At 46.3% G+C, this 25447-nt stretch overlaps 1 protein-coding gene across 1 annotated transcript in view; it reads left to right on the top strand.

Moving 5' to 3' along the window:
• Positions 1–25447, top strand: part of DDX10 (DEAD-box helicase 10) — a 794248-nt gene that overhangs the window by 39056 nt on the left and 729745 nt on the right. Inside the window, exon 3 of the mRNA XM_069202312.1 lies at positions 10477–10607. Coding sequence (XP_069058413.1) covers positions 10477–10607 — 131 coding nt within the window. The remainder of the gene's footprint in view (positions 1–10476; positions 10608–25447) is intronic.

Below are 25447 nucleotides of genomic sequence, written 5' to 3'. Positions count from 1 at the left end.
TGCAGGGCAGTGCTGTGAGTCGGCAGAGGTTGCTGGGCCCTAATGATACGTCGCTGGTGCAGGTTCTCTGAAGCAGAAGACAGGCTGGTAGGGCTGGGGCCAAAGCAGTTGTCGTCTTCCTTCTTCTCTGTGGGTTTTTTCAGCTGAGCAGTCATTCTTCTTTGTAAGTCGTCAGGAATCTGAAGAGCTGGGTTCCGGGTCGCCCCTACATACTAAATTTAGGAGTGTGCTAGGGTTAGAGGGCAGTAGCCAATGGCTACTCTCCCTGAGGGTGGCTACACCCTCATTGTGCCCACTCACTCTGGGGAGGGGAGCACATCCCTATCCCTATTGGTCCTAATCCTCCAATGCAAGATGGAGGATTTCTCAAGGAGGGGTCACTTCAGTTCTGGTCACCTTAGGGGTGGACCTGGCTGAGGGGGTGACTCCTCCTTGTTTTTCTCATTATCCCCCTGGACTTGCTGCCAAAAGTGGAGGCTCGTCCAGGAGGCAGGTTATCTCCACTGGCTGGAGTTCCCTTGGGGCATTGTAACACCACTATCCTCTCATATGCAGATGACACCCAACTCATCTTCTCCCTCACCCGCAACCCCACCACCGCCAAAACCAACCTACACGCTGCTCTCCTCGACACTGCCAACTGGATGACCACTAACCACCTCAAGCTCAACTGAAAACCAAGATCATCATCTTCGGCCCCAACAAAACCACATGGGACGACTCCTGGTGGCCCACCGCCCTAGGCCCTGCACCCACCCCTGCAAACCACGCACGCAACCTCAGCATCATCCTGGACCCCTCCCTCTCCATGACACAGCAAATCAATGCTCTGACCTCCTCCTGCTTCCACACACTCTGCACTCTAAAAAAAATCCTTCAAATGTCTTCCCCCAGAAACCAGGAAGACAGTCACCCACGCACTCATCATCAGCAGACTGGACTACGGTAACGCCCTCTACGCCGGCATCAAACTCAAACGCAAACTCCAGAGAATCCAGAACACAGCCGCACGCCTCGTCCTTGGCCTCCCCCGCCACAAACGAATCTCACCACACCTCAAATCCCTTCACTGGCTCCCCATAGACAAGAGAATCACATTCAAGATCCTCATCCACGCACACAAATCCCTTCACAACACCGGCCCAACCTACCTCAACGAAAGAGTGAACTTCCACATTCCCACACGCAACCTCCGATCAGCCGACCTCGCCCTAGCCACAGTCCCCCGCATCCAGCGCACCACCACAGGAGGCAGGTCCTTCTCCTACCTCGCCCCCAAAACCTGGAACTCCCTCCCCACCAACCTTTGCAAAACCAAAGACCACCTGCTCTTCAGAAAGAACCTCAAGACATGGTTGTTCGATCAGTGACCCTCCCTGCCCCTCCTGATTCCCCCCCTTCCCCTCCCCCCCCCCCCCCAGCGCCTTGAGACCCTCACGGGTGAGTAGCGCGCTCTACAAATTATTTGTACACAGGCAGTGTTTTGTGTGCATGGCACCATGAGGGGAATGCCATGTTGACTTTGCCTTTTTCTCCCCACCCACCCAATCTCCAATGGCAATGTGCATGTGTTAGGTGAGGGGTCCCTTAGGGTGGCACAACACATGCTGCAGCCCTTAGGGATCTTCCCTGGTCACAGGGCCCTTGGTACCACTGGTACCTTTTACAAGGGGCTTATCTGTGTGCCAGGGGCGCGCCAATTGTGAAAACAATGGTACATTTTTAGTGAAAGAACACTGGTGCTGGGGCCTGGTTAGCAGGGTCCCAGCACACTTCATAATCAAGTCAGCATCAATATCAGGCAAAAAGTGGGGGGTAACTGCAACAAGGAGCCATTTTCCTACACCTCCCCTAGTTGACCCTCTATGTGGAGGCATTATGACAAGGATCATTCCCCCCCCCCAGACCTCTACTGCGTCACTATTGTTAAAATTTCAAAACTGGGATTTCCTGCGGCCCGGTGCACTAATGCAGATATTAAGATCTTTGGTAAAATCCTTGACACCAGACTAAGTCAAATCCTCTCCCATCTTTCCTATCCCAATCAATGTAGCTTCTTGCTGGGTAGAAGTACACACCACTGTATCCATCAAGTGCAACTAGCCCTCTCTCAGACCCACCACCTGGGCCGTAACATGGCCCTTCTGTTAGTAGATTTTCATAGGGCCTTTGACACTTTCTCCTGGTCTTTCCTGGATGCAGGCCTTCTCTGAGCAAAACTGGGCCCCCTATTCTGTATAATGGTATGTTGTCTATACAATGCTCCCATGGCTCAGGTCTGTGTTAATGGGATTTTGTCCACCTCCTTTTTGATCCGTAGTGGTACGCGCCAAAGCTGTCCCCACTCCCCATTACTATTCACCTTGGCTATTGAACTGTTGGCCCGTCTGATACAATGTTACATTCGGATCTTGGGCTGGAAGTGGGGCACTGGATTTGAAGACCAAATACCTCTTTATACTGACGATATTCTCCTTTTTTCCTCAGTATCCCTTATCCTCTGGCCCCCGCTGCCTGGAAATCCTTTGCCTCTATGAGGAAGCCTCAGATCTCCAGATTAACCCACGTAAATCCTTACTGGTAGAGGTGACTGGGGACCGAGCGGGCACCACTGGTGCCCTGATATACCTCTTAAGTGTAACTCCTTTGTATACCTCAGAATTCATAAATCCTACCTCCCGACTTGGCCTGGACCCTTGTCTTCCAGCTCCGGGAATCGTCCCTGGACCGTGACCTCCGCAGATGGAACAGACTACCTCTCAACCCCAAGGGGTGCAGCGCACTTCTTAAAATGCTGTGCCTCCATCAATATTTATATGTCCTTATGAATTTTCCCTGTCTGATTCCCCAGGAATGGTTCCGTTCTATGACTTCCAAACTTACATCCTTTAAATGAGTTGGCAAGTGCCATGGGGTGGCGTTTACCTCAGCATGAAAGTCCCCCTTTGACAGCGGCTTCAGTGTGTCCGACATTTATGTGTATTATCTAGCAGCACATTTGTTACCCATAAATGAATAGTTTACAGGGGGCTGAGACGACCTTGCCTATCGCTTAGAACTTCACCTTCTGGGATTTGAAGGGCTTCTCGATCTGTTTTACGGAGGCCAGTTGGCCCTAACTGTACCATCCTGAACTCGCTTAGCAGTGCTATGTTGGAAAGCAGTGCTTCTCCTTACCCGTTGGAATCGCCACCTGGTGGAGTGGACTTCTTTTTGACGGGGGCACCTAGCTTCAACAGGTGTCCAACATCGAAGGTTTTCTCCCAATGGGACCATGTATGGTATTATGTACTTGGGAGATGTCTACCTGGGTGAACCTTGATGTCCTTCCAGGAAGTGAGAGAACATTACGCTCTGTCTCACTTGCAATTCTTCCGCTTCCTTCAATAAAGACATGCCCAGCTGGTGATATCTTCTCGACTACACATGGTCCAGGTCAACTACTTGCACAAGACATACCACTCCCCATACCGTATACAGCGGATGGCTCTGTCAGTAGAGTCTGCATGTAAATGCTGCGATTTTCCCCACTGCAGATTCTTACCATGTGGCTCGTGGGACTAGCCAGTGTTGCGCTTCTTCTGGGATGGGGTTGATCATGAACTATTAGCAGTTCTGGGCTGCCTGATTGACCTAGGCACCAGGGCTGCACTGTTGGGTCTTCTGTAGGAACTGGGGGGAACACATTCTGAGAGGATCTTTATAGAGGTGGCCTATATGAAAGCCAAAAGACATTGCCTGCCTGTGGAAACTTCCTTTGCCCCCCTCGATGCAACTGCGGTGCAATGGCGTTGACTGGTGTGCTCACAAAGAGAAATCAATATGAGGAACATGGCTGTCCCCAGAAACATGATGAAATATGGTGGAAGTGGTGGGCTTATCACAGATTACCACCATGATGGGACTGCCAATTGTAATAATTATTGTTTTATATACTACTGTATTCGGGAGAAGCTTTGCAATTGATGACTCTGCCACACTGGATGATACCTGCTCTGTAAATTCAATACAAATTTGGTTATTAAAAACAAATAGCACCAGGAAGCAGAAAACGGCAACTGCGGGCATCTGATTTGCTAGACCGGGGCAAAGTAAGAAATTCAGGTCGTCTGCGATGGAGTGTGGGCCGGGTACTGGGGCCAGGCTAGTCCAGATGAAAAAAGTTACCGTCTCAAAGTCCTTTGCGCAGATTTCAATACTTCAAGATTTAACAGAAGGAGCTTAGCTGGCGCCAGGCAAGGATCCAGGATGTGGGAGGCAACTCTTGCGGATATGGGACTCAGTCCAGCAGGGGGTCTGGTAAGTCCAGTTGCAGGTCCAAGCAGGACCATTTGAAGCAGGCTAAGTGTACCTTTGCAGGGATGACTGAAGCTTGTTGTGTCCCCGTAGCTCAGAACAGGAAGTCAGCCAGCTGACCCTTAGAGTTACTCTGGTAGTCTTGGGTTCAAGGAAATTGGCCTTTCTCCTTCAAACAGCAAGGTAGACCTCAAGCAGCAGGAGATTCCTCTGAAGAACAAGACAGTCCTCAAGCAGCAGGGAAGTCCTTTGTATAACAAGGCATGCCTCAAGCAGCAGGACAGTCCTCTGAAAAACAAGGCAGGCCTCCAGTAGTATGGCAGTCCTTTGAAAAACACGACAGGCCTTAAGCAGCAGGGCAGTCCTCTAAGGACAAAAGGCAGGCCTCAGGCAGAAGCGCAGTCCTTGGAAGAACAAGACGGACCTTCAGTAGTCTTTTGCATCTCCAGAAGCGTACTGAAGAGTGGGTCTCAGGGTCCGCTATTTATACCTGATATGCCAGGTTTGGAATGTAAAAAACATCTGGACCCCCCTCCAAACAGATTGTTCTGGAATTTTCTTTTTTTCTTGCCCAGGTCCCAAGTTGGGTTGACAAAAGTCTAGAGTCAAGTTGTTTGTGCCGAGGCTGCTCCTTTAAAATGCAAGTGAGCAGGGAACAGCTCCACCCTTCTCAATCTGGTAGAATGTCCCTCTCCGATCTACACGCAGGTCCTATTGATCACTGTCTAGGCCTAATACTCATTCCTGGCAGGGTAGCAATTAACAGTCCCAAGCAGCTGGAAACTCCTAGATGTACTCAGAAAATGTAGGACATGAAATAGCCAACTTTCTAAAACAGGCATTTTCAAAATCTTAATTGAAATAAGACTTTACCATTAGTGAATTAAATCACAATTCATTGAATCCAAACAGGATATTTCTACCTGCTCCCAGTCAAAAGTAAACACTTATTAAATCTAATAAGGTAACCCAATGCTATCCTATGAGAGAGGCTGGCCTCACAGAAGTGAAAAACCAATTTTCGAGTTTTTCACTCCCAGGACTTTTTACACCCAATGCTCACTGCTCTATGGGATCTGTAGAGCCTACCCTGGGGTGGCTTATGTATATTGAAAAGGGAAATTGAGATCTGGGAAAAGGTTTATTTTGTAAAGCGGACTATGGAGTTTAAAACTGCACTACAGGCTGCCGTGGCAGGCCTGAGACATATTTTAAAGGGCTACTTAAGTGGGTGGCACAATAAGTGCTACAAGTCCTCTAGTAGCATTTAGTTTACTGGATCTGGGTACATGTTGCATTAATTTACTAGCAAAGTATAGGTAAACAAAATGTACTAATCAGGTGGAAGCCAATTGTACCCTCTTTTAGGGGGAGAGCACAAGTACTGTAGAACTGGTGAACAGTGGTAAAGTGCACAGAGTCCTAAGAACCAGCAAAAATGGGTTCAGAAAACAGGAGGGGTGAAAGCAACATTTTGGGGGTGACCCTGCAGAGAGTGCCAGTTACAGCAGGAGGGCTTTCCCAATAATGATGATATAGTGATTTTATAATGCATTTCCTTTCTGTGTGCAGTTTTTTTGTGTAATTTATGTCACTCCCATCTTGGGACAGTATATTCAGAAAATACCACAGCACTGAAAACATGTCAACTGGAACTGCACATTTAGAAAATGCAGGCACTCCAACTCATTCAGCCAATCGTACATTGGTTTTAATTTTTGCCTCCATAACTTTGATCGTAAAATGTTGTTCATATGTAGTGACATGGCCTGAGCCTATGATCTTTCTATCAGTTTCTCCATTTCCAGTGTTAATTCATTGTCCAAATGTTCTGTTGATGGCCCCAAGGTGCAAAATGTTTCTTGAAAGCAGGTCTCCTTGGGGGCGTGCTTCTTATTTCTGTTGTTTTCACTAATAATGATAATGTTTAAACTAGTCCACTAATCCTATTGACAGACCGCCCATCCCCAAGAGAATAGTCTCATTTTCCAAGATAACACTGGATATGTCAAACCATAGCTGATTAGACTCACAGTGGTAATTCTAAGTTGGAAGAAGAATGGAAAAAAATGTTCCCCAAATATAAACGTGGCTAATCCTGTTCATCTTTGAACTTATCAAGCCCACCTAAAATCTGTGGCTGTTTACCATCTTGAGTCTTCTCTGTGCAAGATCTACAGAGTAACCTGTTTTTGGTCCATGTAGTGTTTAGAAAATTGTAAACTGTGGTTGTTTTGATATATTTTCCTAGAACATACACAAATACCTCTATGCTTTCTCTTTCTTGTAATTCTTTTTGGTTTGGTTTCATTACAAAGTAGAAATAATTCATACAGTCACCTGTTTTACCACCTCTTCATTCAACAAAATACATAATTGAAAATTGACACAACATTGGCTAATGTGATACAGATACTGAAAATAAATTCAGGGGAATTGGCTTAGCTATGTACGTTTCACACAATACAGCAATCCATTTTTAAATTTCTTTTTAAAAATTGGAACATTGACACCATGCTCCAAAACTCTCCCAAATCTATCAGGGCACACTCGTATATCAAATGTAATTATTTGAACTTCCATACACCATTGTAGATTTCCACTCTAGCCTTCAATCAAGGTTGGTTGTAAGACTTACCCATTTTCGGCTATACCCCATAAAGGGGCCAAAAAAGCCAATTCTATAGAAATTCTATGAATGCTCGAAACATCCAGGCCTCCCTAAATTCCCAGCAGTGCCTGTATTTTTGGCATTGCTATAGAACATGGGTCCCCCGACCCGTTCAGCAGTAAGAGTTACTGAAGTTCAATTAAAATCATCCTGAGTTATTAATGTAATTAGTGTCTTAATAGTGACCACTTACATTAGTTTCCACAAAACGGAAGATTGCCAGCAGTGATCTCTTTGGTGCAGGTTTTCCATCAGTAATTTAAAAAAGGCTTTGTCTGTTTGGGTTGCCTTATGTTGGTAATAGATAACAGCCATAGCTGCAGTGCCCCTGGCACCAAGGTAATAGTACTCACAATAAGTCTCCCCAGACGAAGCATGATTTATTATATCAGCTTTTAATGTATTTTAGAAATTCTGCTATTTTTCTCCAAGGATCAATCAGCTCATGGGTTCATACATGAATTTATATAGGTAATAGGGGCATTATAGTTAGGTTCACGCTTACCCAAACACAACCATAGAAAACCACAGTTATAGCTATACTTATAGGTATACTGATGTTAATACACTATAACTCGTGGCCTAAAGTAACTTAATGGTGTGAGTTATAGGTTCTTCAGATGGGTATAACTAAAAGTATAACTACAACTATTGAATTTCTGTGGTTTTGTGTGTGTCAAACATGAACCTTATTAAAATGTCCCTGTAACCTTTGTATTTTTCATTGAATTTCTATGTTTTTTTAAACTGAAAGTAATATATAATTACTGTATGTTAATACAAAACTGTAGCACATGGCCTCTGGCCCTGCACGGCAGCCAAACCCCCCACTGCTTGCACCGAACCCCATGCTGCACACAGCCGGGATATGGTATATGAGTGGGTGAGTCCCCCCCCCCCCTCCCGGTGTGCTTTGGGTTACAGAGAGCTCTCCATGTGTCCTGTGGGGTCAGGATACCTCCAGCCTGACCCCTTATGTGTGTTTTTATTTATATTTTTCCCCAGGTGCCCAGCCAAGAAACAAAATGGCATCCGCAACTTTCCTTTCAGGTTGTGGCCAGGCAGTTAGGGCCATGCTTTTCGCTCAGATCCGCGGGTAGATCTGCAAAGAATCAGCATCCCTAGATATCTATATTTTTTCCCTTTATTAACTCAGGAACTATTGAACAGATTTACAGCAAATTACAGAAAGGGCTTTTTCTGGTCAAGGATCTAGCTTTCTGCCAAATTTTGTGTAATTCCGTTCAGCAGTTTGGTCTATTAAATTTCATATTTATTTGGGCAAATTTTATCATGGTACCTGTCTCCCAGACATCTGACCTCTCTACTTTGAGGCAATTGTGATGAATATCTTGACTCCCTTTTCTTCTGTTCCCTTCCTTTTTAAGTTGGATCACTTCACACTTTCAGTAGCTGCTTGTGAATAGTTAATATTGTGAGACTTCCCTGAGCCTTTGCATTTTAAAATCACTCAGCTTTGTTAAACATTGTTAATACCTTATTTCCATATACGTTTACAGATAGCCCAAATACTTGCAGTGGTAATCCTTCTTATCAAAGTATACATAATCTTGTCCCATTCATCTAATTTTCCAGTCAAACACTATCCCGGTGTTTGTGGGTTAACTCATTCACTAGTCACTGACCAAGGAATTCTTGGTGTTGTAGGGTCAGTCCATACTATGGGCCTTATTACGACCCTGGTAGTCTAATGACCGCCAGGTTGTGGTGGCAGTTGGACTGCTACCAATGCAGTGGTCCGACCACCACATTACAACTGCCAGCACCACCAGTTTTTGTCGACACAACGGTCTGGTGGTGTTGGCAGTCCTAATCTGCCAGGGCAGCACTTCGAGCAGCCCCACCCTGGGGAATACAACCCCCTTCTCCAGGAGCGGTTTCATGGCGGTAGCACCACCATAAAAAGGCTGGCGGAGACAGGGTGCAGGGTGCCCCTGGGGGGCCCATGCACTTGGCATGCGCAGTGCAGGGGCCCCCCCTGGTCAGCCCGTCACAGAGTTCACTGTCTGCATTGCACCCTATGCACTACAGCATTGCCGCCGGCTTGGTTACGAGCCAGAGACAATGCTGTAGGCTGTTTCCCGCTGGGCCAGTGGGCGGAAACTGTGTTACCGCCTGCTGACCAAGCGGGAAGCTCGTAATGGCTCTGGCGAGTAGGCAGCCACATTGGCGGCAACATCCCCGGCTAAACTTCAGCGGACAGGCTTTTCCGTCTGCTGAAGTTGTAATTTGGCCCTGTGTCTTTCAGGACCAGCAGCCCCTACCCTAATTTGTAAGTTCTCTCAGTCACATGTGAAATCTTTGAGAATCAAAAATCTGTGTAACCGCTAGTGTTCATGTTTTACAAGATATGTTTTCTATCTTACATGGTAGAAATCAATTTGATCTACTTGACAATCTTGTCACACTATGCAACTGATGGTACCCTTGGATTAAACCTAGAATTAGTCACTGTCTTCAAACCATCAATTCATGAGCTCCCAACAGATGTTATAATTGAGTTCTATGAAAACAGATGATGCTTTTCCTTGACCAGCCTGAACTCTGCTGGCCTTCAATAAGAGTTTTTTCCAGTTTCAGTAATATAGGTCTTGGTCTTTGGTAACATAAATTTGAATACTTTTGTTCTATTCTTTCTGATGAACACCATCATCAGTGCACATTTTCTCAATCCTTTTCATGTCTAACTGCAATGTGTGGATGAAGTGAAACTAATTCACAGTAGTCCTCCTGTTCTTGGGTTTCAGTGCCTCAGCCTGCTTCCCTTTTAAACTGTAAACTATACTCCTCTTGCTGGCACCTGAGCTTCTACATTAGCACCCTAAAACCACATAAGTATATTTTATATAGCTTTGAAATCTTGTGCCCTATGTTACCCTTCAATGTCTAATATATCCCCAATGAAAGGGTGGAGCCTCTGGTTACAATATGCCCTTGTAAAATATATATGTTATGTAGACTTTTTTTTTTTTTTTTATTTTTTTTTTTAGCTTTGAGTACTTATTTACAGCAGGTATTATAAGTGGGTCCAGAATAAGAAGTTAATTGTCTATACTTTAGGCCCCAAAATGTGGAGAAATGGTCATCATGGCTGTGAAGGCCACCTTGATCTTCGCACTCATCCTTAAAACCTGTTTGTAATCACAGTACCTCGCTCAGCAGGTGGGTTAGATTTTCAGCACTTTAAGACAAATACTGTGGCAAGTCCTGTGCTTTATCAATTTGACATGCAGATCACATAGACAAGACTATTTTAATAGCGGACATAATGCTTATGTGGAGCTGGATGGGAGATAACTAGGAGCGATGAGAACTGTACCCATAGATCTAGAAATGTGTTGTGTAAGTGCAGAACGGAATTGTGGTGGCCTTGTCAGAATATTAAATTGTTGAAAAACACCCAAAAATGTATGAGTTCTTTACTGGTCCCACTGGTGATTGGTGGTTCTTGTGAGTCTAATATTCTGTTTTGTCCTCATTTGTGACAGGTTTGCAGGAATCTCAGTACCGCATGCCATCCGAGATACAGAAGCAGACCATAGGGTTGGCTTTGCAAGGAAAAGATGTCCTAGGAGCTGCAAAAACTGGATCAGGCAAAACCTTGGCTTTCCTAATCCCTGTAAGTTTCCGGTTTGATTTGGATCACTAGTTTTCATTCCCTTGATCACTAATATATGCTAGCTTGATTCACAAGTATATGTGGGATATAAATGGAACGTCTGTGCATACCACACTTACCTAGCATCAGAAATTCTCTTCTTCATCGTTCTGTCAATCATTAAACATTTGCATCAGCAATTAGACTTCGCATTGTAGTCATTTCATCTGAAAACCAGATTGCGCCCAGTAGTAATAGTAGGAACAGGATCAAGTATACGGGTGTTCCTGGGAGTAAGGGCTGTGAAGGGAAGTAGCTGGGGGCTGTCAAGCGCTGCGAACTCCTAACTCCTTTTTCAGCTCGTTTCCCACTTTGAATTCACCCGCATACTTACTCCTGGGAAATGCGGGGTAAATGTTTTTGCTGAGTGGTGAAAGGGCGGGGTCCACCCCCATTTGTCACCCCGTGCAGGAGGAAGGATTTCTGCAGGAAGAGCAGACAAAAATCTGTGCTTTTCACAATTCTGCCTTTCGGACTTCAGTGAATTGTCAGAAGTGCGGAAAGTCCACTGGAGTGTGCACCGACGATGTTGCGAACTTTGAAAGAACCATAAACGTAGCCAAGTTATAACGTTAAACTAGGATTTATAGATGAACAACCCTCCTTTGAATTGGGGCTTTGGTTAGTAGAGTGGCTTCTGTTTCTACTCCATTGTTTATACTCAGTAGATACAGCGATTATCTGGGAAGCCTTGCAAATAACTGCTAGATGTTTGTGATCTTTTAATGCACAATTGTGGAGGATATCGAACACTGTGTACACTTGTACACTTAGAAACGCAGTTTCCTGCCTCAGAAATGTGAGATAATTACAAAACTGTCGTGCTTTCACACCCCGATTGTGCACACGTTGCTCACTGTATAAAAACGTTAAATCCCCAGTAGTCTTTACCACGTGTTCGGGGTATTTCTCTGGTAATCGAGACTAAATTAAACCATTCTGTCACATCAACAAACGGTAGGTATTAAAACTCCTGTGTCAGTCTTCCACTTCTCCTGGTGGTACCAGATCCAAAACAAACAAGCATTTGCAATGCAACGGGTCTCGCGTTTGCTCGTATTAGAGCTAATAGCGTTGTAAACTCCTAACCCGACTTTTCACCTATCGGCAAAAGTGCTTTTATGTACGTAACCCGAAAAAGTGTAATTAACTATGTAAAGCGCTCGACTTCTGCCAAGCGAAATCACGCTAGTAAATTAGAGAAAAAGTAGTCCATGATCCGACAGAAAACGGCGAGCCTCGCATGTTTTCTGTACTTGGTCGATGCGCTCGAGGAGGGCTAGCCACGGGAAAAGGCATGACGTGTGCATGCCTTCGACTAATGAAAGCAAGCAGATTTTAATAGGCAAGCCCACAAACCAATGAAAAACACTGATGTGACGTCAACAGGGCTCCGAGCCCTTTTCTAATAACTAAAGCGTCTCGCTGCGATACGCATGCGCGAGCGCATGCAACACAGGCTCGACCCTAAAAAACGTAGCCATATCTTTGCACATAAATTAATCTAGATTTATTTAAACGTATAAAGGTCTCTTCATTCATCCAATCGAGAAAGTGGCATTGTTTGAATTTCAGTTGCTAAAATTCAATTTTTGTTGTAGTCAATAAATAATTCCTTATTTACCAAGTGCATTTGCTCCTTTTCTAAGCCCCGTATCATGAGCAAACGTTTGTGCAAGTCTCCCGTTTTTCTCTAAGGTGTGTCATGTCGGCATTATTATCACTTTTATGTTTTCTTCCGCCAGTGTGCGTGTTCAGTGGTTTTGCAGAAAAGTGGCTTTACATAAAATTTGGACCTGCAACAACCCAGGGATGGATGATTCAGTGACAGGCGATTCATTGCATAACAATATGTTGTAATTTACGTGGTTGCTCTTATCCCATTAGCAGCGATTTAAATTATTTGCCCTGACGCTAGGACTAGCATATATTTAGTAACTTACATACTAATTTAACTGCACATTTCGAAAATATAAGCATTGTATGCCACTTTGCTAAAAATGCATAAGACAATTGGTTTCGTTTTGTTTGTTAGTCCGCGTGCACACAGTAACCATATTAGAATCTTTCCATTCACGGGAGGCAATTGCAGTAAATAGACTGTAGTTAATTTTTCAGTAGAATATTTCTTGGTTTGATTGCAGATCCTGTTGTTTCATCAAAATTAAATGCTTCCATTTATCAGATTACCTGGAATGTTTGTCTGCCAGCCCTGTTGCTTTTTTTGCTTTCAGTTCAGTGAAATATTCGAGGAAAGTTTTTTCTAAAGGATTCATTTTGGCATTAGAATTGCATCTCCAGAAACTGCAAATATCTAAACTACTTTGTCGAAAATTAAAAAGAAACTGAGGCAGTTTTGACTGAAACTTTCTTGGTTACCAACTAAAGGGAAGCATTCCATTTTGATAGAACAACAGCTCCTGTTACTACTAGATGTAAGAAATTAGATATTTGTTTGAATGGGCTGAAAACCCACTTCAAATAATAATAACAGTCTCTGTCAGAGTGAACCATATAAATCACTAAATAAACCCGTGCCTGGTAGCTTGACACAAAAACAGTCAGGCTTTACGTTCCAGTAATGTGTAATGTATTCATACAACAGTGAAAAAGTAATAAAATGAAAACACAACACAAGAATAATTACAAACCAATTTAGAAAAATAAAAGATACGTTAGTAAATAAAATGACACTAAAGCAACAAAAATCCTATCTGTTGAACCGGAGTTAAGAGTTTTTAAAATCTAGGGTAAAAATCCCGCCAAAAGACGCAAGGTGCCAACTGCAGGTATCTTGTTTTGTCAGGCCAGAGCAAACTCACAAGGTCAGACAGACCTCGACAGGTATGGACCAGATGTGGCCTTCTGAAACTTGTACCTTTTGCCTTGCGGGCTGTACTGTGCTGCAGTGCAAGGCTCTGTGCCACGCTGTATCAGGTCTGTTGAGTCGCTGATGAGAGGCTGCGTGATGCTGCAGTGCATCGCTCTGCATTGGATCGCTCTGCATTGGATCTGGTGAGATGCCGATGAGGAGCTGCCTGGTGCAGCTATTCTAGGCTCTGTATTGTCCTGCCCCGGATCCAGTGAAACCTTTAGTTGACCAGAGAGGCCTGCAGAGGGGACCACGTCAGGTACAGTTGGGTCTAGTAAGCTGGAAAGCAGGAGGGGCCTCTGAAAGCCTGTTGTGTCCTGTAGCTCAAAGAGGAGGTCAGCCAGCTTGCCTCTTGGAGTCAGTTCTGGGGTCCTAATTTCAAGGCCTGTGGGTCCAGTCTTCCTCTTCAGACAGTAGGGTGATCCTTCTTCTGAGTCCTTTCAGGTCTAGGAGTGTTCTGATTTCAGTCTCTGATGGTGTAACTTTTTATAAAACAAAAATATATTTTTTTTGCACTTTAAACAAAAGGGAATATATAGAAGACCAGACATGCACCCCTCGCCCACCCACCACTTCCTCCCCTGATATCATACAGCTGATATATTTTAGAAAAAAAAAAAAGAAAGACAGTGGCAGAATCCCACAAACAATCGTAATTTCTGCATCCTTTGAGTGACCCGGCTCAAGGTAGCAGATGCACCAGCAGTCTGTTAGGGCCTCTTCTCGCATGGACCCCAATGAATAGTACTTGAGCCAGCCACCTCTAGACTTTGTAGAATTTCTGGGGGCAAACCCTACGGCCACCATATAAAGATCCATACTCCGTCTCCATTTGTGGATTGCTGTGGTTTCCTTTGCCCTTCCAGTACTGAGCCATCTCTCTTGTTGCTACCACCAGACGTAGGCCCCAAAACAGTAGTTTGGCTTGTGGTATATCTGCATCGCTAGGGATACCCAGAAGAACAAACCTTGGATCAGCTGGGATGGTTTCCTCCAGGATATTACTGAGGTCCTCTGTAATTGGTACCCAATACTCCTGATTTTGTGGGCAGCCCTGGTGTGTGAAAGAAAGTCCCATCTCACCCTCACACCTTAAGCAGGATGGGGACTACACCCTTCCCATGCCATGTAATCTCTGTCTGTCATAATAGACCCGGTGTAGAATCTCAATTTGAATCAGTTGTAATCTAGACTTTATCACCACTTCCCTCGGGTACATCAGGGCTGCCTCCCAGTCTATATCCTATTGTCCCTCACATCTAGCACCCACTTCTCTCGCAGCCTACCCAAGGTATCTGGCATGTTGTTATTCAACATCCTGTAGGTATGAGAAATTGCTTGCTTCCCCAATTCTTACGTTAGCAGCCGCCCCTCTAGTGGCACTTATTTTGTGATGTCCTCCCCCCACAGCCCCTCTGCTTGCCAAGCATGTCATATATGTGAATATTTCAGGAATTGGTTGAAGTGCATACTGTATTCACGTTGCAATGAGGAAAATGGCAGAAGATCCCCGTTTTCCACCAAGTCCCCCACCTTCGAGATACCAATAAGGTTGCAGGGCCCAAACCCCTGCAGCTTCCCCATTTCGATGAGCCACGTACTGTTGGGTAGGTTCTCATTATCCTAATGAGACTACTGGATTCGGCCGGCTGAATCACCTCTTCTGTGGGGGACTGGGTCTGATCCCATGTGACACCTGTTGGCATAATCTGGGTTTGTTCTGGCTAACTAGCAGTGCCTCATCTCCACCCAAGAGCAGGGATGATTGGGGCAACCGGGCGCATGACGTACATGACTCCTCAGGGCAATCGTGGTCACTCATATATCATCTGTTTCTCTCAGTTACATTAGTCTCACATATGCAAGGACAATCAGAGGCAGAGTAAAGTTCAATAACATTTTATTGAAGTAACTGCATCTTAGATAATAAAGCATGTATTGCAATAACTAGGACGATGAAGCACAATAAGATTAAAATTGTGACCAGGAGAGTAAAACACAAGAACGATGCTACCACACTCTCACTAAGGTTTGTAGGGATAGTTCCTACCTAAGCTATGTTAGAGCCCGGCATGTTAAGCTGTAATTCTGCCTTTCAGGTTCCCCCTGCGAAGACATCATCCCTCATACCTGAGCAAGAGGCCTGTAGTCTATATAAGCAGCTGTAGCGAAGCAATTGGTAATCAGCATACAGTTGTGGCATCTGGCTGGAATCGCCCCCTGACGTACATGGGTCAAAATAGTGTTCTTATTATAATAAAACATCTGATCTTTCCAAGAAAGGATCACCACGTAAGAGTTGGTATGTTTCTGTGAACTTTGGAGACAAAGCGTCAACCTATCTTAGTGCAGCCGGCAACCTATCTTACTGCAGCCTTGAGAAAAGCACAGAGTGAAAGAAATTTCTTGTTTAAGAAGGCAGTGCTGACCTAGGCGAAGAACAGCTAGGTAAAAAAAATAAAACAAGACCGCAAATGTGACTAATGTTAAAATAATAAAACAAAGCTGAATAAAATATATCTAGGTTAAAGTGCATAGCAATAGGCCTAGTATGCTAAAATAACATGTATAAAATTACAGCCAAAATGATTGCACCACAGAAGCCCCCCTATCCCCCCCAATAAGTGGATTTCTCGCATGATTTTGATGGTACAGCCCAGACATCTTGTGGCCATATCCCATGCCACTATGGCCACCTGTGTGGCTGGAAGCAGTCTCTGTGACCCCTTTCCCCTATAGAGGTAATGCATATATGACCGTGTCCCCTACTTCGGCCATTACAGTCTAACGGTAGAGTGGTTGTCAGGGGCGAATAGCCAGTCACTAATATTGATTAGATGAACCTCCCATTAATACGCTTCTAAATCTGGGAAAGCTATCCCCCCCATTGTGGGTATTATATTGCTGTGTTTCTAGGACAATTCTGGAGTGTGTCCCGTCCCCCCTCCACCCGCCCCCCCACCCCCAATTCCACAACCGGGATCTCACGTCCCCTTCCAGTCTGAGGCACCAGGTTATAGGTGTTCTGTCGGACGTAAAACAGCTTAGGGAGCAAGATAATTTTAAAGATGGCTGCTTCTCCTGTCAGGGGGAGGGGCAGCCTTCTACAACTTTTTGCATCTTCTTGAAAAAATTTCACCACCCTTCCCAGATTCCTGCAGAGGCAAAGATCCCTCTTGGGTTTCACAAAGATCCCCAGGTATTTAAAGCCATCCTTCACTACTGCGAGGCTTTGTGGGAGCAGGGACATGTCCACCTCTCCTCGGGGAAGATAGGCCATCGACTTATCCCAATCAATCCTGTTACTGGGGTGAGCCCCATATTACTCAAATAGGTGAAATATCATCTGGAAAGTCATAATCGGGGTTTTAATGTAAAGCAGGATGTAGTCTGCATTAAGTGAATTTTCTTCTTCATCATCCTCTGCTTTAAATTTCTTAAACCGCGAACTGCTGAGTGGTCCCGCACTATACATGCCAAAGACTCTATGGTGAGGGTGAAGAGGAGACAGGGGGCACCCCTGCCTGGTTTCGCTGCCAATGGGGAAGTCTGAAGACATCACTCCATTTACTTTCACTGCTGCAACCAGAACCTGGTATAGCATCGTTACCCACTTCTGGTATTTGGGACCAAACCCAAACCCCACTAACGTTTGTTCTAAAAAGGGACAAATCACTGAGTCAAATGCCTTTTCCGCATCCAGTGCGAGAAAGATGTGTGCATCCGGTCTGTCCCTCTCTTCGTTCAGCCAGTTGTGTGTCCGCTTTAGATTGTACTGTGTTGATCTGCCAGGCATGACACTGACTGATCCCTGTGTATCAGGGAGGTAATGACCTGCAGAAATAGGGAAGCCAGTATCGTGGACAGAATTCTAACTTCTACATTAAATAAATAAATTGGGCAGTATGACTCACAGCTCTTTTGCGGACTGACTTTCCTGGTGATCACCACGATGTTGGCACATCGTAGATCAGGGAGCATTCCCCACACCCTAACCTCCTTAAACAAATTCAAGTGATGAGGCCCCAGCAACCCAGCCTAGTGTTTATAGAATTCGGCCGGGATCCAGTTGGACCCTGGGGATTTACCTATCCTCAGTTTTGCTGTAGTGTACTGGACCTCAGGCAATGTTATGTAACGCTCCAGGGCGTCTTGCGCCTCTACATCTAACACCAGGGGGGCCACTGTTGCCAAATATTGTGCTATATAGGATGCATCATGGAGTGGTCGGGCCTTATAAAACGGCTGATAATATCAGGCAAATTCCTTCATAGTGTGCCTGTCCGGGTCGTATGTCCCGCCCCTCCCCCCCCTTTCCTCCAGACCCACAGTCTTCTGCATCCACCTGGCCTCCATTTCTTTTTTTACCCAACAATGCCAGGAATTTTCCTGCCCCGTCACCTGTTTTGTACAACCGATGCAGTGTGGCAAGCATCTGCTTCTTCGCCCGTCCTGTGCTAATTCCTAGTATTCAGTTCTCAGTATTTCTAACTTCTGGAGTGTGGGGGGGTGGGGAGGGGTCCACTGCCGACCCTGCTTCGCTCTCTTAACACTTTCTTTATAACTTCATTTGAATACCAAAGAGTTCCATACCAAAGTACAAACATGCACATATTAAAAACATTTTAAAAACATTTAAGAATGGCAACGGATAAGAACAAAATCTGAAAATATCATACACAATCCAGATGCTTAGCCAAACAGTAAAGTAAATTCATCCAATTTAATCAGTGCTCATAGAGCGACGTGCACGCACTGCGGCACGTAAAAGTACTCCAACATGAGCGATTACCTCTTTGTCATCGAGCTGTAAGAAGGTATAGAGCTCTCTAACTCAAGAGCTGGTGTTAAAGTCTTACCAGCGCCGCCACTGTTCTCTTCTTTTGGGCTATCAAATTGTGTGCTCTATCTCGGGCAACCATCTAGTATGCTTCCCACAACACCACCCTGAAAGTATTTGATCCCTCTTTTTCCTTGAAATAAAGTTTGGTGTCAACATGAAGCCTAACAGCGACCTCCCCGTCCTGCCCGTCCAAAGGTCTGAGTTTTCACCCAGTCCCTCCACCCGCACTCCATTGTCTTGGCTTAATCAATAGAGGGGAGTGATCCGAGAGCCCTACAGCTAGATATTCTGTCTGTTGAATAGTGCCCACCTCCCCCGCCGGGGCGAATATGTAGTCCAGCCTAGAAAAGCCCCTATGGGCTCCGGAGAAATATGAGTATCGTCTGTCAATGGGGTATTTGCGACTCCACAAGTCTGAAAGTCCCATCGTAGTTGCGAAGAGTGAAAGAAGGGTATCCTGTGAGGCCGACCCTGACATATCTGATCTATTCGGGTCTAATGCCATGATGTTATTGAAGTCACCCCTCCTCCCTACACACTGTGTGGAGCAAGAACAATGAAGTTGCTTCCAACAGAATCTCAGTAATGTTGGTCATTGTGAAGGGTGGCAACCTCTATGGTGCATATGTGCACAGCAGTGTGACATCAGTTCTGCCCTAAAAGCCTTGCACTCCCACTAATTTGCCACAGGGGTTTATCCATTGCTTACTCACCCTAAATGGGGGGTTCATTTTAATCAGTATGTCCACGTCCCTGGATCCGTTAGTATTGCCAGCGGGCTCCAACCTGGTGTACTCCCCTCTGTAAGCATCGACAATGTATCCCCTGGAGGTGAGTTTCCAGTAGAAGGATAACATCTGACTGAAGTTGTTTGATAAATTGAGCTACAAAGCCCCTCTTGACCTTGCAACCCAACCCGTTAGCATTCCATGACAGGACAAAAAGTTATTTGGTGTGTAAGAGTTAAAACTGTGCCATGTCTCTGTGGAGCTTTTCAATGTGTACATGTGTCCCTTTCTAGGACTATATGCCGGCTGAAACATCCGTATCCCCCTTTTATGAACAAACAAAATCATGCACCTCAAACTATGTCCCTAACCCTCCCCCCACCCCGCTCTTCAAGGACTCTTACAAGCGGAAACTCATATAACTGAACTAAAACTGGTCATCAGGGATAATGTGAGTTCTGTAGCCCACCACCCTACCTGGAAAAAAGTCCCCAAGAATTTTTAAACACCCAAGCCTGCCACCCAATGTGCAGTGGCCTGTAGTTCTGTGTGAAATTTCACACTTAGGTCCCCCGAGCAAATGTTGGAGGGGCATGGAGTGACCTCCCCACTCCTCTCCGGTCCCAACTAAATCAGCCATCCCAGTGGTGGCGCGGGTATTAAGCAGGTGCGTCCAAAAGATTAGTCTTAGTAGGTTCACCTTCCAGGTTATCAAATGCTTCAGCCATGGAGTACGGAGCGTCGGACCCAGTCATCTGGTTCTCCCAAAGTGTCCAACAATTGCACCATATTGGGTCTCTCTCGCCCCCTTCAGGAAACCCCACAAACCTGAAGTTGTTTCATCTAGCATGGTTTTTGCATTCTCCATACCAAATCCTTGGTGGTGGCCAGGGCCTCAGACACCTCCTTCTGGAGCCCATGGACAGTGTCCTCCAGCTCAGAGACACTGGTTTCAGTTGCTGTCACTGTTTCAGTGATGTTGAGGAGGTCTTGATGCAGGGGGGATTAAGTGCGCACTTCCCCCACCTTTCCCTCCAGGGCCTCCTGGGAGGACTGAAAAACAAGGAGAAAGGCAGCATTATCTGGCATGGCTTGTGACACCTCCTATACCTGCGGGTCAGTCACCTAAGTGTATTTTGCCCTGGCAGGGTGTTTTTGGATCCTTGTCTTTGTCATCATCCAGGACCTAGTGCCCGAGTAGTGTGGTAGCACAAGGGCAAAAGGGAGGGAAAGCAGAAGAGGAACCAAAGGACAACCATATGCGACAGCACACTGTTCAGTGTTCGAGGAGGGCAGCCTGCACCACTGCGACGTTGCCGCGGTCCATTGAGTCATGTCAACCCTGAGATCAGCCAGTAACTGTTCAGGTGAAGCACCCAACAGCCCCAAAGTCTCTGCCAAGGTCACTAGCTGGGGTCCAGTTCTCCCACGAGATATTTGAGCAGTGTCCCTGCTCAAGTCCACTGGGCCCAGCAAAAGCACAGCTGCACTACTCACTCTTGAGGCTTTCCTGTGGTTCCCCACCACGTTGGCCTCACCCCTGTTACCCACAGTGTTTGACACTCATGCCAAAAAGAGGGGATGCAGGGGGGTTAGTTGATGGAGGGGGAGGAGGGGAAATGACAGGGAAGGACCACAGACAGAAACATGCTAGAGTATCAGGGTCAAATTCGCTACTTCGTCCCCTCTCGCATCCCAATCCTGGGATAAATATTGGGGTGGAAGTGCCACCCATTGCTCCCCAGACCCTCAGCAGGGCATCTTCTCTTGGATCGCTGCACAGCCGTGGGCCCAGGCTGCACCTCACCTCTACTCCAGTCACTCAGGTTTGTTGATCCCCTGCCTGTCGGCGATACCGATCCGCCTTGCCCCCAGAGTTCATCAGGAACCTCTGGGCCATCCTCTCCTCCTGCCCGGGTCGTGGGGAAGGTATGTGTCCAGCGAACATTGGCAGCGTATCCGATGAATAGCCCACTGCCCAAATTTGAAAAGGAAGTGGAGGGGGGGAAGGGAACACCACCTTGCCATACACCCCTTCCATCTGCCGCTTCCCTGCTGACTCGTCCCCTGTAGGCATTACAGGCTACTAGGGCCACCCGTCCTCCATCCAAGGCGCCACCTGCCTCTAACTGTGCAGGTTTCGCCAACTTACCTGGCTCTGCTCAGGGCCTCTTCCGGCATCACAGGCTGCCAACTGCCAACTCAGGAAACAAAAGGGAGAGAGCGTAGGGCCAACAGAAGCACTCCGGCCCCTGGTGCCGCTTCAACTGCCCTGTGCTGGCCTAGGCTGCTGTGCCTCTCTTGCCTATGGGGCTGACAGAAACACTCGCACACCTGCGGCTGCCACGTTGCTGGAAGGCCCTGCTGGCTTTCAGTGAGGTATCGCCTGGCTCACAGCCTCCTGGGGGCCATCACTGATTCCCCACCACTGTAGGTTTCCTTCAGGGCGTTAGATATGTCAGTTTGGAGAGGCAGGCTCCACTAGGAAGGCAGGGTTCAAGGCGGATGTAAATGGTCCTGCTGGAGCTCGCACATTGCACTGCTACTATGCCATCTTGCTGGCCTGATTTTGCCACTTTTATGCCCAGTGCCAGCCAGTGGGGAGAGGCACCCCTTGATCTACCCTTAAAAACTGGTTCTGCTCAGTTCTTCGCTTTTCCCTGGGTTTTGCTCCAGTCTGCTTAGTGAAACAAAAGAGAGGCAGGCAGGCCTAGATGTGAGCTGCATTTGCCAGTGGCAGGGTAGGCATCTTGTGAAGTCAGGAAGCAGCTGAGTAGAGCACTCCGTCTATCCTTTGAAGCTCAGGAAGGGGCTGGGCTCATCCTCCTCAGTAAATGAGTACCTTTCCCCACTTGCAGGTCCTTTGTCAACTGTCTGGGAAGAATACAAATCACACCACAGGAGAGCCATTACCTGTGACCCTGGACATTGGCAAAAAGGCGTATTTGGTTTAGGCAGGAAAAGATCTACTTTCTAAAAGTGGCATTTTCAAAATAGCAAGTTAAAATCCAACTTCACTGTTAAAGAGGAATTGAAATTACAATTTAGATGATTGGAAGAAGTGTTTCTCTAGCTGTTCCCAAACTGAAGTTATAACATATAACATTTAATAAGGTAACTGTACGAAAGTACCCTCTTTTTGGCATGATACCCACAATTTCTGCCTGATGGAAGTGTGTGGATCCTGCCAATGAGGTCCCCAGTGCTTATGCTCTCTCTCCTCTAAGTTTTGTCACTGCATAATGGTAATCCAGTATTTCATCCCAAATTGGCATACTGGTCATCCCTTATAAGTCCCTAGTATATGGTAACTAGGTACCCAGGGCATTTGGGTTCCGGGGGATCCCTATGGGCTGCAGCATTTCTTTTGCCACCCATAGGGAGCCCATACCAAGGCTTCTACAGGACTGCCAATGCAGCCTGTGTGAAATGGTGCATGCACCCTTTCACTGCCAGTTACACTGCACCTGGTCACTTATAAGTCACCCATATACCAGGCCTTCCAACCCTGAAGGCTGGGTGCAGAGTACCTGTGTGTGAGGGCACTCCTGCACTAGCAGAGGTGCCCCCACGTCATCGAGGACCATTTCCCAGACTTTGTGAGTGCGGGACGCCATTTTACGAGTGTACTATACATAGTTCACTACCTATGTACAGCTTCACAATGGTAACTCTGAATATGGCCATGTTTGGTATCAAACATGTTGTTATCATACCCCAAGGCCTTTGTATGCATTAGTTATATGATTCCATGCACTCTGGGGCTCCTTAGAGGACCCCCAGTAATGTCATTACAGCCTTCTAAGGTTTTCCAGGAAGCCCCAGCTGCTGCCACCTCACAGGCAGGGTTCTGCCCTCTTGTTGCTTGAGCAGCTCAAGCCCAGGAAGGCAGAACAAAGGATTTCCTTTGGGAGAGGGATGTTACACCCTAATAGGTGTTAAAGGCATGGGAGGGGTAGCCTTCCAGAGCCTCTGGAAATGCCTTGAAGGGCACAGATGATGCCTTCCTTGCATAATCCAGTCTACACCAGTGCAGGGACCCCCAGTCCCTGATCTGGTCTGAAACTGGTCAAAGGAAAGGGGGTGACCACTCCCCTGTCCATCATCTCCCCAGGGGTGGTGCTCAGAGCTCCTCCAGAGTGTCCCTGGGTTTTGCCATCTTGGATTCCAAGTTGACAGGGCACTCTGGGAGCATCTGAGTGGCCAGTGCCAGCAGGTGACGTCAGAGATGATAGATGATTGCCTGTTAGTTGACCAATCCCCCTTCCAGGGCTATTTAGGGTCTCTCTCCTGGGTGTTTCCTCAGACTCGGATTGCAAGACTCCAGCAGGAATCCTCTGCATCCTTTACTTGATCTTCTACATGAAACTTCATCTGGACCCTCCAGTAACTCTACAAACTGCAACAAAGAAGCAAAGACGACTTCTGCAACATTGTATCTTCATCTCCTGCCAGCAACTGCAACTGTTTCCAGGTCGTGCATCCTCCGAGGACTACATGTCTTCAGCCTGCACCAGCAGAACAAAGGAATCTCCATTGAAGTGAAGGAGCCACTTCCCTGCTTCAGCAGGCACCTCTCTGCAGCGACGACCGGTGGCTTGGGTTCCCTTTCCTGAAGAAGTGCGTGGATCCACCAACACGGGTGGTGGACTGAAGTGGTCCTGACGGGCCCGAAGTCCAGTTGTCCAACTTTGGTAAACAGTAAGAGCTTGACTCTCCACGCAAGACAGTACTCCGTGCACTGCATGTTTTGCAGTTGCCAAGGCTTGTTGGAATCCTTCCACAAAGTTCTTCGTACACCGTGCAGCTCCAGCCCCCAGCACTCCTTCCTGCAACGCACAGCCTTCTGCATGGTTCTCCGACAGCGTGGGATTCCTTTGTGTAGTGCTGCGTGGGCCTCCTTTTGCACCTTCTTTGTCCCCGTGCTGTGGGACTCCTGTGCACGCTACCTGGTCTTCTGAGGGTTCTCTGAGTAGCTGAGGTGTCCCTTCTGTCTCCCCTCCTGGTTAGAGGTCACCAGGTCCCTCCTGGTCCCAGGCAGTGCCATTTTCTGCTAACCACGAGCTTTGCGTGTGCCAAGGCTTGTTGGCAGAATCCAGCGACGCAAACCAGACTGCAATCCTCCATCTGGCGTCAGACATCATCTGCACCAACCAGGAACCCGCATTGGTCTTCTTGGGTGCAGTAAAGACTGTTCTTCACCAGTGGTTCTTCTTTTGCACCTTCATCCGGGCTAGCAGGGGCTCCTGTTCTCCCTGAACTCTTCAGTGCTTCTTTGGAGTTGGTCCCTTTCATCCACAGGTCTTCAGGTCCAGGAATCCATTGTTTGTGTCTTGCAGTCTCTTCTGGTTCTTGCAAAATCTTCTATCACATGTTCTTGTATGTTCTAGAAAAGTACTGTGATTTACTCCTGTTTTCCTGGGCTCTGTGGTGGGTTCTAATACTTACCTTTGGTGTTATCTTACACTCCCAGCACCCCTCTTCACACTACACTTGCTTAGGTGGGAAACCAACTTTCGAATTCCACTTTCTTAGTATGTAGTTTGTGTTCCCCCTAGGCCCATTACTAACTATTGTGATTTTCACTATTTGCTTTGTTTTCTAACTGTTTCTTACCGCTATCACTGCATTTTAGTATATATACGGTGTATATTACATACCTCCTAAAGGAGTATAGTCTCTAAGGTATTTTTGGCATTTGTTTCACCAAAAAAGTACCTTTATTTTTGTAACACTTAGTATTTTCTTTCATGTGTGTGAGTACTGTTTGACTACGGTGGTTTTGCATGTCTCCTAATTAGGCCTTGGCTGCTCATCCACACTACCCATAGGGAGCCTGGCTTCTAGACACGGACTACATTTCACTAATAAGGGATAACTGGACCTGGTATAAGGTGTAAGTACCTTAGATACCCACTACAAACCAGGCCAGCCTCCTACAGTAACCCAGTATTAGTCTAGCTTTGCCACTGTGAAAAACATCTTTGTTTTTTTTCAGTGCCACAACATGTAAAACTTAGGTCTTCTTGTCCTACTTTTTAAACCCCATTTACCATGCCCTATGAGCTTTTAGGGTCAACCTTATGGGTAACTTATAAGTATTAAAAAGAATGGTTTAGGCCTAGAAAACGGTTTATTTTGCCAGGTCGAGACTGCAGTTATATGTCATCGGCAGACCTGAAACACGTTTTACAGTGCTACTTTAGTGGGTGGCACAATGAGCGTTGCAGCCCAATAGTAGCATTTAATTTGCAGGCCCTGCTTACTTGTAGTGCAATATAATAGTGACATATAAGTACAAAAATGGTGCCTATCAGGTCTATTGCAATTGAACCATGTTTGAATGGGAGAGCACAAA

This window comes from Pleurodeles waltl, chromosome 8 (genome assembly GCF_031143425.1).
Source record: "Pleurodeles waltl isolate 20211129_DDA chromosome 8, aPleWal1.hap1.20221129, whole genome shotgun sequence".
In the NCBI taxonomy this organism is placed as follows: domain Eukaryota; kingdom Metazoa; phylum Chordata; class Amphibia; order Caudata; family Salamandridae; genus Pleurodeles; species Pleurodeles waltl.
Note: the sequence above shows the minus strand (reverse complement) of the source record. Positions and strands in the feature narration are given on the sequence as shown.